The sequence below is a fragment of the Callorhinus ursinus genome, unplaced genomic scaffold (assembly GCF_003265705.2).
Source record: "Callorhinus ursinus isolate GAN/ISIS: 27379988/994484 unplaced genomic scaffold, GSC_fseal_2.0 scaffold22, whole genome shotgun sequence".
NCBI classification, from domain to species: domain Eukaryota; kingdom Metazoa; phylum Chordata; class Mammalia; order Carnivora; family Otariidae; genus Callorhinus; species Callorhinus ursinus.
This window is the reverse complement of record NW_027397084.1, coordinates 14,559,856-14,575,262: the sequence shown is the minus strand read 5'-3', so window position 1 is coordinate 14,575,262 and position 15,407 is coordinate 14,559,856. Positions and strand designations below refer to the sequence as shown.

General features: G+C 35.3%; 1 protein-coding gene across 26 annotated transcripts in view; it reads left to right on the top strand.

Moving 5' to 3' along the window:
• DST (dystonin) overlaps window positions 1–15,407 on the top strand; it is a 478,114-nt gene that overhangs the window by 309,799 nt on the left and 152,908 nt on the right. For all 26 annotated transcript variants that reach the window (XM_073905137.1, XM_073905154.1, XM_073905136.1 and 23 more), the window contains 20 exons: window positions 56–210; window positions 1,253–1,718; window positions 1,804–1,932; window positions 2,089–2,166; window positions 2,270–2,431; window positions 2,523–2,627; window positions 4,755–4,850; window positions 5,439–5,564; window positions 6,178–6,330; window positions 6,512–6,666; window positions 6,887–7,013; window positions 7,504–7,687; window positions 8,650–8,807; window positions 9,325–9,503; window positions 10,035–10,173; window positions 10,980–11,173; window positions 12,539–12,701; window positions 13,617–13,700; window positions 14,518–14,625; window positions 15,149–15,247. In XM_073905137.1, coding sequence (XP_073761238.1) covers window positions 56–210; window positions 1,253–1,718; window positions 1,804–1,932; window positions 2,089–2,166; window positions 2,270–2,431; window positions 2,523–2,627; window positions 4,755–4,850; window positions 5,439–5,564; window positions 6,178–6,330; window positions 6,512–6,666; window positions 6,887–7,013; window positions 7,504–7,687; window positions 8,650–8,807; window positions 9,325–9,503; window positions 10,035–10,173; window positions 10,980–11,173; window positions 12,539–12,701; window positions 13,617–13,700; window positions 14,518–14,625; window positions 15,149–15,247 — 3,060 coding nt within the window. The remainder of the gene's footprint in view (window positions 1–55; window positions 211–1,252; window positions 1,719–1,803; window positions 1,933–2,088; window positions 2,167–2,269; window positions 2,432–2,522; window positions 2,628–4,754; window positions 4,851–5,438; window positions 5,565–6,177; window positions 6,331–6,511; window positions 6,667–6,886; window positions 7,014–7,503; window positions 7,688–8,649; window positions 8,808–9,324; window positions 9,504–10,034; window positions 10,174–10,979; window positions 11,174–12,538; window positions 12,702–13,616; window positions 13,701–14,517; window positions 14,626–15,148; window positions 15,248–15,407) is intronic.

Below are 15,407 nucleotides of genomic sequence, written 5' to 3'. Positions count from 1 at the left end.
GGCTAGTTTTGAAACTTGTTTCTTGGAATTAATGTTGAGTTCTTTTAAAACACAGGATTCTAAAAGATTAGAATCAGGAGTGCAGTTTCAGAATGAAGCAGAAATTGCCGGGTATATACTTGAATGTGAGAACCTTTTACGCCAGCATGTAATTGATGTACAGATTCTCATTGATGGAAAATACTACCAGGCAGATCAGCTGGTACAGAGGTAAGAGTCCTGCTTATTCGTACTGTCCTTCTGGGGAATTGCTTCGTGGACACTTGTGATGGGAATGGAGAGTGTGGCAGTTTTAGGAAATGTATTTCTTATGCTCTTTTCAGCTGAAAATGTGTATCACCTTAATTCTGATATATTTTGATATGTTAAATAGGTATTTTTTCTTCAAAGATAAGTAATAGGAAAAATATTTGTAGTACATACAATATTTGATAATGTAGTAACTAACATACGTCGAGTTAAAATACTTGTATGACATTTGAAAAAGGGAAAATATAAGGAAAGTATCCTTTATGACTCAATTTTTAAGTTTTCTATTTATCCTATTATGGAAATGTTTATAACAAAATGTTGGAAAAAAATATATGACTTCTATCTCTGAGGAGTGGGTTTGGGGGTAGGGATGGAACCTTTTCAGGCTGTAGACTATATATGTTATAAATATATATATGAGATATATAAAGCAAAAGTTGTAAATGTTGCTTTGACCTAGTAATTTCACTTTTAGGAATTTATAATTTTAAATATGGAAAATATATAAATAAATATAGAAAAAAGCTTTTTGTTCATGTCAGAGATATTTTATAGTACCAAAATTTGGAAATATCCTACATGTCAAACAATAGGAGAATGATCACATTATGGTGTAGTAATTATGTTCATTATAAGTGATGGTTATAAAGACTTTGTGATAGCCTGGAAAGTGCTTTAAGTACAAAGTTCAGTGAAAAAATTGTGATGCAAAATTTTATTAATATGATTATGGTGACTTTTTTTTAGTAGACTACTTTTTTGAACAGTTCAGGTTTATAGAAAAATTAATAGGAAAATACAGAGTTCCCATATGCCCCCTTTTAGCGCCCTTCCCCAATTACCAACAATCTTGCATTAGTATGATCCATTTGTTACCACTGTTGAGCCAATATTGATACATTACTGTTAACTAACTAATGTCCATACTTGGCATTAAGGTTCACTCTTTGTGAAAAATGTCTTTTATATTATAGTTTATTCCTTTTGATTTTCTTTTCAGGGTTGCAAAACTGCGTGATGAAATTATGGCCTTAAGGAATGAATGTTCCTCCGTGTACAGCAAAGGACGCATGCTGACAGCAGAACAGACGAAACTCATGATATCAGGAATTACTCAAAGTTTAAACTCAGGATTTGCACAGACCTTAAACCCCAGTCTGAACTCAGGGCTGACCCAGGGTTTAACGCCTTCCCTGACCCCTTCTAGTGTGACCTCAGGCCTGTCATCAGGTCTGACTTCCCGCCTGACTCCATCTGTCACTCCGGCTTATACACCTGGTTTCCCATCAGGGGGATTAGTTCCAAGTTTCAGTTCAGGAGTAGAGACCAGTTCATTGCAAACTCTGAAGTTGATGCAGATCCGAAAGCCCCTTCTGAAGTCTTCTTTGCTGGATCAGAATTTAACAGAAGAGGAAATCAACATGAAATTTGTTCAAGATCTTTTGAATTGGGTTGATGAGATGCAGGTAAAAGAATGTTTATTCTTCCTGAAAGTTTCAGTCTTTATTCCTGTCAGTTTGTTTTTTAACTCTAGTATCTTTCTGTTTAAAGGTACAGCTGGACCGCACTGAGTGGGGATCAGATTTGCCAAGTGTTGAAAGCCATTTAGAAAATCATAAAAATGTTCACCGAGCTATTGAAGAATTTGAATCTAGCCTTAAAGAAGCTAAAATCAGTGAGGTATATGAATTTAAAATCTGTATATATTTCATTTTAGCTTGCTGTTGTTTTGCTCTTTTTAAATAAAGACCCTGTAACAGAATAATAGATGCAGTGAGTATGAGTCAGAATTCCTTAAAATCCCTAACTTCAATGTCTTTTTATCTTATATTATAGATTCAAATGACGGCACCTCTGAAATTAACTTATGCCGAAAAGTTACACCGATTAGAGAGTCAGTATGCAAAACTCTTGGTAAGGTTTCTTTTTTTTTTAACTTTTTTTTTACTTTTATTAAGAATTTCCCTTATCTCTATATGGTCAAGACATGATTCTTATAATGACTTTTCTTATAAAGAATACATCCCGGAATCAGGAACGGAACCTTGATACACTCCATAATTTTGTAACTCGTGCAACTAATGAACTTATTTGGTTGAATGAAAAAGAAGAGGAGGAAGTCGCTTATGACTGGAGTGAAAGAAATACCAACATAGCTCGGAAAAAAGATTACCACGCTGTACGTACAGCCTTTGTCCTTGAATGCCAAAGTCGCATCTCAGGTTTAGGTCTATTTCCTAACCTCGCTTCTTCATTCTTTCTTACATTAGGAATTAATGAGAGAACTAGATCAAAAGGAAGAAAATATTAAGTCAGTTCAGGAGATTGCAGAGCAGCTACTTTTGGAAAATCATCCAGCCCGACTGACAATCGAGGTAAGTCAGAAAGTGTAACCGTCATGGTTGAATATTGACATTTGATGATTACTCTTCAGATTCTTTTATTGCTGATAAATTGAAAAATACAAACAAACTTTTATTACAGCATGGATCAAAAATAATGTTTCTGACAAATCATTGTGATTCTTGCCTTTAACTCTCTTGCTTTCTCTAAGTGTGTCACCCAGCCATCACTTCTAATAAAGGTACCTTTGTCAACTACCATGGCTGAAGAGATGTATTACAGTAAATATGAAGGATCTTGACTTCACAGACTTTAATTTTCTCATTTCTTCCTGACTGTGATATTGTGCAAGTGATGTAACCTACTTGCCTCCCTTACCTGTCCAAAATGGGGGCGATCCTTCTAACCAATAAAGCTGTGTTAAGAATGGGACAAATAACATACTCTTACTTAGTACAGTTTTTGGTACATATGTTCCCAGGAAGTATTTGTTATTATTACTTAGTAATTTTATTCATGGCTGGTTTTGCAAGGTGTACTGAAACAACAACCTGGCCAAGCCTCATGGCATAGTGCACACATTTCGAATCCAGAAGTGGAGAATTGGTGTGGATTTATCAGGTTTCCCATGTGGTAGTGGTAGTCTGTTTACTCTTTAGTCCTATTATATACTAGTTAGAGTTAGTGACTTTCTAAACATAAAGGGGCTTATATAGGAGCGAGAGGAGCGTCAAACATGGAGAAACATGGTAGATTGCCAGAGGGAACAAAGGGAGCTGTGCTTAAAATGTGACATGTTTCAAACTCTCATGGTTGAGGAGAGGCATCTGATAGTCTTTGTTCACTGAAACTGTCACAGTACAAAAAAAAAAAAAAGAAAAAGAAACTGCCACAGTACAAAAGATGAGTAAAATTCTAGACCTCAATAGGGTTTTGGGAGTGTTGTATTTGACCTTCTTCATATAAAAATGTAATCTTGCATGCCCATTGAAATTCCATATAGGAAGTTAAAGACACAGAAGAGTCAGGGGAACACTAGGGAAAGCAAATTAGAATACTGAAGGGTCTGGATACTCTTGTATGATGATAAACTAAAAATAGGGTATTCTTCAAGGTAGAGATGAAAACTGTTAGGGAATATGATTACAGGCTAAGAATTTTAATGGGACTGGGTAATGTGAATGTGAACCTGATTACTTTTATGTAGAGATGTTAATCTAATTAAAAGTTTCTTGAGGGATAAAATTAAGCCTGAGTCATCTTTACGATTCCATTGGCCTATCCAGTATCTTGTGGGTACGTGGCTAATATTTAGTTAATTATCAACACTATTTCATATGTTATATGAAGAAAGAAACTAATAATCTAACAATGTACAATATGTCTTTTATAGCCAATTTGCTGGAAGTAGCTTAATTTGAGGGCACAGTTAATAAGACCATGATATGTTGCCAGATTTCCAGTGCTGCATTGTCTATTCCATTCAGAAAGCCTGCCTGAGCAGGAGCTCTGCAAGAGTGAGTTTTTCCAAAAGGGGAAGAATGACAGGCTTACTTGTGATAGTCATTAAAGCATCTAGATCGCCCTCTTCTGGAAGTCAGTGAATTGCATCTTAAATATAAAAGCGTGTTTTTGTTTTCTTTAGAAAGTAGATGTTTTTTCTGTTATGTTTTTGCTCTCATGAGAGATTTACTTTGTATTAAAAATTCAAGTAAAAATATTTTAAATAAAAATTCTTAGTATTATGATAATAACAGTTCCAGAATTACAGTGATAAGGGATTGCACTCTCTCTTCTCCTCTCTCCCCAAACTTCCCCTGGCAAAAGCAAACATGTAAGTCATCCCCCTCCCCCCAAGAATTTCTAGTTTTGTTTCTAGTTTTAGAAACGAAAACAAAGAGGAAACTACAGAACCATTTATTTCGGTCTGTATTTTTATATTTTTATTTTTATTTGTAATTTATATTTAAATTTTTAGGACTGGCTTTGTGCAAGTAAGGACTCTTACATTAGAGGGGCATTTCACTACCCTAATTTTCAAGTCTTACTCTGTTACATCATCTGTTTCAACAGCAGAGTTTTTAAGCCTTTAAAAGCTTTGCTGTGTATGTATATCATTACTCTTCAGCTGGTTAGAGTATCTGTGTTTAATCTTGAAGGCCTACCGAGCGGCGATGCAGACGCAGTGGAGCTGGGTCTTACAGCTGTGCCAGTGTGTGGAGCAGCACATAAAGGAAAACACTGCATATTTCGAGGTGTGTGAATGGAATCACGTCAGGTGCTGGTATTGTGATTTTGCTTACTTACAGAAAGCATCGTCATGTTTAGTAAGGACATGTATGTAAAGTACGGGGGAAATAAACTGAAATATTTTCTTTGTAGGATATATGGGACATAGGTCCTCTAGGATCGATTGAAGCAATCTATTCAGGGGTAAATCCTTTAGAAACCTTTAAAAATGTCAGAAAAATCTTGATTTTGTAAATGTCTTTTATAAAGAAATGTTTAATTACAGAGAGCTCTTTTTTTATTTTTCAGAAGTTCTTGTAATTTCTCTCCTACTTAAAAATTATTTGGCCCCTCAAGTAAAACAGAACTTCGGCCAAAATATTATAGGGCCAAAACACAATATAGATTAAACTTTAGGCACTTAGTGTTTACTCATAATCATCCAAATTCAAGAGTTGTTTGGGTAAAGGAGTGATGTGACTATTAAGTGGTCTTGAGATTTTATTCTCTTCTCATTCACAAGGGGTCCACAGGGCTCTGGTACTCTGACTTGACAACTCTCTGCTTTACTGGCATTTGATATACTCTAACTGCCAGTTTTCATCTTTTTACAGTTTTTCAATGATGCCAAAGAAGCTACTGATTACTTAAGGAATCTAAAGGATGCCATTCAGCGGAAGTACAGCTGTGATCGATCAAGCAGTATTCACAAGCTGGAAGACCTTGTGCAGGAGTCAATGGTACTAGTACAGAAACCTATGCATTTCATCAGCCATGTATAATTAGGGTTAGATTAGTATTTCATCATAGTTTTATTTGTGCAGAACTTCATAATTTATTGGTATTCTTGATATATCCATCTCATTCGATCAAGCAGTTTTAGTATTTTTTGGTAACAAGTACAACAAAAGTGTTTTTTATGTGATTGCCTCAATATTTTAAGTGTTTTGAGAGTGATGTGTGTGTGTGTATGTGTGTGTGTGTTTAGTCACTCACTTCACGAATAATTGTAAGCACTTTTTATATCCTAGACACTGTTTTAAGTACTGGAGATACAGTAGTGAGGAAAACAGACAAGAATCCTTACCCTCCTGGTGCTTACACGCTAATGGGGGGAGCAGAAAATAAACATGATAAATAAGTAAAATATGTAGTATGGTGGTAAATGCTAAAGAGGAAAACAAACAAACAAAACAAGGGAGGAGAGATGCAAGAGGTGGTGGAGGGAGATTGAATGTTTAGACCAGGTGGTCAGGGGAGACTTTTGTGATGAAATTTTATTTGTGTAAAGCCCTAAAAGAAGAGAGAGGGGAAGTCGTTTACATTTTAAAATCTGTCTTATTTATTTCTTAGGAAGAGAAAGAAGAACTTTTGCAATATAAAAGCACAGTAGCAAGCCTGATGGGGAGAGCAAAAACAATAATTCAGCTGAAGCCAAGGAATCCTGACTGTCCACTCAAAACTTCTATTCCGATCAAAGCTATCTGTGACTACAGACAAATTGAGGTATTCTAGAAATAAACCAGTTTCTGGCATTATTCTTATCTTTTAAAAATGAGGTCATATTGCTGACCAGTGGTAAAGTTTTGTACCTCAAAAAAATAAAACAAAATCCCAAGATTGGGTATGGTAAAGGATTAGTCAACAGTGATCTCATTTGGTTATTCTTTTCTTCGTTTAAAACCAGATAACCATTTACAAAGATGATGAATGTGTTTTGGCCAACAACTCTCATCGTGCTAAATGGAAGGTCATTAGCCCTACTGGGAATGAGGCTATGGTCCCATCTGTGTGCTTCACAGTTCCTCCACCTAACAAAGAAGCGGTAGACTTTGCAAACAGGTTTGTATACATTCGCTAAACACACAGAGCTGAGTCTGGAGGCTCTCTGAAGGTTAAAGAAACAATCCGTACTTTGTCAAGGCCCATAGGATCAGAAGGATCTAGAACTAGTAAACATGGGATAGTTTACAAACAGGAAGAAAAAGTATAGCATGTTTTCAGAGGGAGTAAAAAGGCTTAATCAAGTGTTCGGTTTGTTTGCTTTTTTCATGTATTTCAGAATTGAGCAACAGTATCAGAATGTCCTGACTCTCTGGCATGAGTCTCACATAAACATGAAGAGTGTCGTGTCCTGGCATTATCTCATCAATGAAATTGACAGAATTCGAGCTAGCAATGTGGCTTCAGTAAGTATGAATCTACACATCAGCCTAATCTGTCCAAAAATGTGGGGCACACTATCATGAGGGGTGGAGTTTGTATTTGTTCCAGAATGGGATGGGATCCAGGAGATCCATGCTAATATTCATCCATTTAATAAATATTTGTTATAGACCTGCTATATACAAGGCACTTTCCAAGAACGGGGGAAATCTGGAGATCACGTATTTCATTCAGTGCTTATTACATTTTGGTAGGGAGACAGGATATAGTGTTTGGACTTAGAGGGATGGATATAGTTTGATTTCATTTTTTGATGTTTTATAGCCTCGTTTTTCCTTATCTATTAAAACTTGTAATTGTTAATAAAAAATAACAATTTCAAATGGTTCTTCTATTTATGACTATTAATATGAGCTGACATACACTAGAAAACCCCAACTTAAGATCTGTCCCATTTACATTTAGCTGTTAGTACTAAATCACTTGCTTACATGGATCATTGGTCTTCTTTAGATAAAGACAATGTTACCTGGTGAACATCAGCAAGTTCTGAGTAACCTACAATCTCGTTTTGAAGATTTCCTGGAAGATAGCCAGGAATCCCAAATATTTTCGGGCTCAGATATAACACAACTGGAGAAGGAGGTTAATGTATGTAAGCAGTATTATCAAGAACTTCTTAAATCAGCAGAAAGAGGTAAGCATGGGAATCCTTGTATTTTTTTCCCCATAGGTGTTTAGTCTGGGCTCTTTTCTCAGTAGGAGTCGGTCTTCTGTGTGTTATGTCACTCAGCCTATGATAGGTGAACACAGGTGCTGGAACATTAAAAGCATTTGTGAGGTAGGAACCTGCAAGGAGGGATTCATTTATTTCTAAATCAGTTAATAAAAAGATGCCATCCAAGTAATGTGAAAAGCATTGAATTCTTAACACATCTACTTTTCAGCATTTTCACTGTTTCGTAATATAATGTTCAGAATAATCTTTTAGTTTTTGAAAAGATTCAGTTATTTTTCCATGTACCAAACCTGGATTTTTTTTTAAATACTTGATTTTTTAGAGCAGTTTTAGATTCATAGCAAAATTGAGAGGAAGGTACAGAGATTTCCCATGACCAAGCCTGGATTTTATACAGAGGTTAAAGGGGAAAATTTTGTCTAGTTAACTTTTGTTAAATATAAAGTTTCTTCTGGACACTTTTGGTATTACTTAGAGACAAAAAAATATCATTAGTAATCTCTTTAAAAAAATTTTAAACATTAACAAATGCTTTACCTACCTTTCCTTTTTAAGGATTTTATTTTATTTTATTTTATTTTATTTTATTTTTTTTAGTTTTTCTTCAAAATTATTCTTTTATTTTAATTTTTTTATTGTTAATCACGAGGATTTTTTTTTATTTTAAAGATTAATCTGTAGCTATGTAATTCAGATGTTTGTGAACATAAAACTGCATAATATATTACTTTCCTTGGACATCATAAATCAGAATTTGGCACTTAGAATAGCACTAGGGAAATTTTATTAATCATTCATAAATTGTAAGGTCGACTATTTTAAGGTTCATGTCCTTAGGGTGGGATTGTCCTTAGTTTGACCAGCAGCATCCAGAAGACAGAAAACAAAGTGTTTTCTAAACATTATATTTACTTTCACAGAAGAGCAAGAGGAATCCGTGTATAATCTCTACATCTCTGAAGTTCGAAACATTAGACTTCGGTTAGAGAGTTGTGAAGATCGGTTGATTAGACAGATTCGCACTCCACTGGAAAGAGATGATTTGCATGAAAGTGTGTTCAGAATCACGGAGCAGGAGGTGAGATTTGTAAAAGTGTTGAGACAGAATTAACTGAAGGTAAATTACTGTCTCAGTGACCTTCATAGTTAACTCCAGTCACTTCTCATGTACTCAGCTTTGCCCACTGGTCACTTTGTGAGTTCTGATTATGTATTTATTGCTTATCATGAACTAGAATTCTATAATTCAGTTCTACCTTTGACTCAGGTAAATGTAGAAACGTGCACCCTTTCACCCACTATGATGGAGACTCTTGGGTTTTCTCATAGTGGAAGCCATTACATGTTTGTTGATCACCTGCTGAATGCAGAAGCACTAAGTTAGATGTTTGTGCCCAAGGAGATGGGCAGTAAAGGAATTACTGATTATAAAACTTGAATGTGTGGCTTAGTTTCTTTGATAAAGAAAAAGTAAAGAATATATAGCTTTTTAAGTCAGTGATTATAATGTAAATTGTGTGTTTTTAAACTGTTTTGAGAAAGATGCCCCATCTAGAGTGATAGCCTAATACCTATGTTTATTCTCTATTTTACAGAAACTAAAGAAAGAACTGGAGCGACTTAAAGAGGATTTGGGAACAATCACAAATAAATGTGAAGAATTTTTCAGTCAAGCAGCAACCTCTGCATCAGTTCCCACCTTACGATCTGAGCTCGGTGTGGTCATTCAGAACATGAACCAAGTCTATTCTATGTCTTCTACTTACATAGAGAAGTATGTAACCTCTGTCGTAGTATAAATTTGCTTCATACAGCTGTCATATTTATGTGTATATATAAATATATATATATGCTGTTTGTTTAAAACATTCATTTTTATGAATGTAAATACTTCCTTTTTTGTCTTAATAAAAATTATATTAATTATTTCCATGGAATTATTATACTTCATGTTGAAAGGAGATGGGCGTCAGAGATTAGGGCGTATGTATGATCGTCCCACATTTTGCCTGTGGGTTTTAGTCCCTCAGCTTTTGTAGCCTGGAGGACTGGTCTAAATAAGGGTTGAAAGAAGACCAACTTACCCTGGAATTTCTTGCAGAATACCGTCTGCAGGGCAGGCCGTGGATTGGAGCACACACCCTCCATTAAGAAGAGTTAGCTGGATGTTAATCTCGTAGTAAATTTGTCCATGTTCCAAGACGAAGAACGTGTTCTATCATGCATCATAATAGTGCTTCAGGACTGTGTTATTGGAAGATAAACATTTACTAATAGGAGGCTATTGTTGCATTCTCTTTTTTAGACTGAAAACTGTTAATTTGGTGTTAAAAAACACTCAGGCAGCAGAAGCCCTTGTAAAACTCTATGAAACTAAACTGTGTGAAGAAGAAGCAGTTATAGCTGACAAGAATAATATTGAGAATCTAATAAGTACTTTAAAGGTATGTACCTTCCTATCGCTATATGCTAAGATCATACTCGAAAAGTATTTTTCTAGCACCTAGATCTTCAAACATCAATTAGTAAATAACTCAATTTGAATACATTTATATTCATTTCATATCTCTATGTAACCATAGCTTAGTGTAAATAAGTCATTTGTAGTTTCAGGAGAGTTCTTCTCATTTGAAATTTGCATCTCTTTGTGGTAATAGCTTTTTATAATCAATTCATGTCAGCAAAAGGAATTGAAGCTAAAAATTAAATTATTTTTAATGGATTCTTTTGCTGAAAGAGGTAGTTATTTTAAGATATCAAGGAGGTAAGTACAGGAGTTAATTCAGGAAAGGAAAAAGACTGGTAGTTGTATTCATCTCTATTGATATTTCCACGTATAAAGCATTGAGTGTGAAATTATTGCAAAGTAGTTGTGAAAAATTATCTCATTAATTTTTAATGCATGTATTCATTTTTAAACAATGAGATTAGTAGGTGTTTAAGAAACAGGCAGTTAAAAAGACTTACAGAGGTAGCAAACTTGCTTGTGGAATATATTTTGTTTTATTGATATGCAAATTCTATTAGGCTGAACTTTATAAAACTTTTTTTTAGATCAAAGTGCAGTCAAATATTGACAGTTTCATATGGTTCAGCCTAATATATCATTTTTGTATATGGAAGATAGTCTTTCCTTTATCTGATTTTATATCAGTCATTTCTAAATAAATTGTAAAATGAGGTAAATAATGTGTTTACATAGTGAGTGGTTGACACATTTTTATAACTTTCACCAATTAATGTATTTTAGCAATGGAGATCTGAAGTAGATGAAAAGAGAGAGGTATTCCATGCATTAGAGGATGAGTTGCAAAAAGCTAAAGCCATCAGTGATGAAATGTTTAAAACATATAAAGAACGGGACCTTGATTTTGACTGGCACAAAGAAAAAGCAGATCAATTAGTTGAAAGGTGGCAAAATATTCATGTTCAGATTGATAACAGGTTAGTATCCTTTTTTGTTCAGTCACAGCACAGATTTAATGTTTATCCTTGTATTCTAGGTAAAACCTAAACTTAATAGGTTTTTTAAAAACTTCCATAATATAGTTAATTTCATATAGTTACCTTCCATATATAGTTATTTGTGTTAATTGCAAGAGCTCAACCTAATTATATTTCTTTCTGATATGGTGGACTTTAGCATGACAGTTAACTTCAAAATAAATATTTTTCTTTTTTAAAATTTTTTATTAAAGATTTTATTTATTTGAGAGATAGAATGAGATAGAGAGAGAGCATGAGAGGGGGGAGGGTCAGAGGGAGAAGCAGACTCCCTGCTGAGCAGGGAGCCCGATGTGGGACTTGATCCCAGGACTCCAGGATCATGACCTGAGCCGAAGGCAGTCGCCTAACCAACTGAGCCACCCAGGCGCCCTCAAAATAAATATTTTTCAACTCTATGTTGTTAAAACTGTTGATGTAGTCTGGCATTTGTATAGTAAATCTACTTGCCTTTTCTAAAGGAAATTATGACCAACTTACAGTATTCAACTAACCAAGATTTAGTAAGAGCAGTGTTTGAGAGGGCTGTATGGAGCAATCTGTGCTAGACCTAAGAAGTGTGAAGCAATTGAAATGACCTGATGTTCATTTTAATTGAGGATACAAGAAAGTTGAAATCATTCACCCACTGACTGAAATAGAAAAGTAAAAAGAAATGGGATGTTTTTGGGCTCATCTTAAAGGAGATGGAATAGTGTCCTTTCTCATTCATTTTAATGTTTATATTAATGCAAATAAAATGCTTTTATAACATAGTGCCATTCTTGAGAAGTAAAATTATGTTCAAATATATGTTATTAAATCTCTCTAAAATATGTGTTATATAGGTTTAGTGTAATGGTTTTAAAATCACAGAAACTGAGGTATTTTTATTTAATCATAGTTCCAGGAAGTACTCTCTGAGTCCACATTGGACCCTCTGTTGAACTACGTTGTCATTATTTCAAAAGTGCACTGCCATCTGATGCAAGCTTTGGGTATTTAAGACATGCTTGATTGATCATAATTATGGTTGTTTCCAATTTTCCTGATTTTTATTGTTAGTCAGTTAGGCCTGAACCTAGAATAAGCAGTATCACTAAGTTGTGCAAGTCCAGGAGCAGAATATTTATATTCAACCTCAGCCAGTATGGAGTGCCCTTGGAGATAGGCCTCAGGGTGCCTTAGTCTAGAATTCTTACCACATACCCCTGTTGTTACACCGAGTGCATTGCAGTAGGGTTATTTCGTCTCTCCTCTCTCTAGCTTCCACCCTCTTGATGGATACTGTTGGAAACTATGACTCTCTTGTTTTTATTTTCTTAGGTTACGGGACTTAGAAGGCATTGGCAAATCACTGAAGTACTACAGAGATACTTACCACCCTTTAGATGATTGGATTCAGCAAGTTGAAACGACCCAGAGAAAGATTCAGGAAAATCAGCCTGAAAATAGTAAAACTCTAGCCACACAGTTGAATCAGCAGAAGGTATGTAGAAACAGTTTCTTTTTTTTTTTTTTTGTAAAGATTTTATTTATTTGACAGAGAGAGAGAGACAGCGAGAGAGGGAACACAGCAGGGGGAGTGGGAGAGGGAGAAGCAGGCCTCCTGCAGAGCAGGGAGCCCGATGCAGGGCTCGATCCCAGGACCCTGAGATCATGACCTGAGCCGAAGGCAGATGCTTAAAGACTAAGCCACTCAGGTGCCCCTGTAGAAACAGTTTCTTATACTAAGGTTTTGTCTGCATGGTCAGTCATTACCCTTCTCTTCCTTTACCTTATTAAAAGAAAAGTCAGCAACTATTTGGAAGAAGGTAAGGAGTAAATCATAAATATTAAAATCCTATTATCCAAACCAACATATATCATGTACTTTTCTTGGAAGTCAGTTTTGAAAGTATAAGGGATAAGAAAAGAGCATTCTGGGACAGTGTTCAAATTTCTAATGGTCATTTAATCATAAGTATGGAAATCTCTTTAGTACTTTGCTGGCCACAATAGTTTCACGGGATCCCAAATAAAAAATGGCTAGTGGTAGAAAATTAAACAGCCACATTTGACAGAAAATTGAATTCTTTGAGATTTTTATTCCATCTTGAGGGGACACAGTAGCATCTAGTTTTGCTTTGATCAGGAGTTAGGTGGGGGTCAAGGCCTTCAAATCTACTTTTTGGGTAATTCCTGTGGAGTTTAGTAATTTCTGTGTTGGAAGCCCCCCTGAGGGTGGGTCACTTATGTGGCTTAATCTCAAAGTTTGTCATTTGCCTTATTACATATTAAGTGCAAAAGGCTAAGGAGTTTTACTGTTAAAGGGTGTGGCTATTTCTTAGTTCCTAAACATCTTAAGTGGCTAAATAGCATAGAGTTCCTTGTTCTTTTTCTTCTAAACTCTGTGTATTTGTAGATGCTGGTGTCTGAAATAGAAATGAAACAAAGCAAAATGGATGAGTGTCAAAAATATGCAGAACAGTACTCAACTACAGTGAAGGTAAGAAGATTCAGTTCCTTGCATCAAATTTAATATTCAGGTGTGATTCAACAATATGCTTAAAAAAAGAAGTCTCTGCAAGTCACTTCATTCTGTTAAATAGCGAAAACAGAGAATCTTCGTGGGAGCCCTGGGACACTTACCTAATAATTGTCTGTGACATGTGAGTCCCATCGCAGCCTCTGCTTCATTCAGCCTCTCTCCATCACACAGATGTGTAGCCGCACACGCACACACATCAGAATAGATGCGTTGGCTCTGAAATTGGTTTCCCATTCAAGTACCAACCAGGCCCGACCCTGCTTAGCTTCCGAGATCAGATGAGATTAGGCGCGTTCAGGGTGGTATGGCTGTAGACTCTGAAATTGGTTTCTTATCACTTTGTGCTTGTGTATCTCTCTCTCTCTCTTCTTTAACATTGCTAGCATATTCCCTGGAAGAACTTGACTTTCTTAGGAGACAGTTGGCAGGTTTGAAGTTGTTGCCAATGCCTGGGCCTTAGCCATCCAGATCTACAATTCCATTGCCTAGCCAGGGGAAAGGGAGGCTGAATGTAACTAGCATATTATAACTAAATGTTTCCGTGAGCTTCTAAAGAGACTTAGGAAACTTTTCTGACCACCCTAAATGTTTCTGTTTTTTATTACCACCTTGGAAACATCCCAGAATTAGATAGCTTCCTAAGAATGTGGTTTTGCAGTAATTTTTAAAAGTTACTTAGTGAAATCAGGTTCAATTTCTGTGCATCAAGTCATTGTAGAATGAAGCATTAATGCTTTGCTTTAATTAATTTAATCTTATTGACTCTTTTATACAGGACTATGAATTACAAACAATGACCTACCGGGCCATGGTAGATTCACAGCAGAAATCTCCAGTGAAACGCCGAAGAATGCAGAGCTCAGCAGACCTCATTATTCAAGAGGTAGTAAAAGTACAAGAGAGAGGGGAGGGGATATAAAAGAGAGAAACAATACTTAAAATATTGTATTTATATATTTGTATTGTGGTATAATACACATAATAGAAAACGTGCCATTTTAACCATTTTTAAGTTGCAATTCAGTGGCACTCAGTAACCTCATAGTGTTGTGCAAACCTGACTACTGTCCATTTCCAGAACTTTCTTCCTCATCCCAAAAAAGAAACCCTTACCTAAACAGTGCAATTTATTAAGGGTTGTAAAAAATCCTTGGAAAAGCTTTATTCAAGATTAATTATTAACTGCAGAGAATAACAAATGTACTTTGTAATTAAATTTAGAGAATTGTTATTGAGTATGGTGTTTGCACAGCAGTAATAAGCCCATTCCTACCTACTTACCATTACTGGGCAATTGTGTATTTTACTGTCACAAAGGCTAGTTAATGTTATGATTATTAATCAACGTTCATTAAACTCATTTAGAGCCACTGGAGATTATGTTTTTATTGTTTATTTCTTCGCAGTTCATGGACCTAAGGACCCGATATACTGCTCTGGTCACCCTCATGACACAATATATTAAATTTGCTGGTGATTCATTAAAGAGGCTGGAAGAAGAGGAGGTAACGTTTAACTATGAACAGCTAACTTAAAAGGAACTACAATATGTTTGGGAAAACAAAAAAGTTTTCATGACAAAAATTTACATGGTTGATAAGTTATTATTTAATTAGACAATTACAGTGAAAAAGATAAGAGGCCTAGGATTTTTCAGTTTATTTT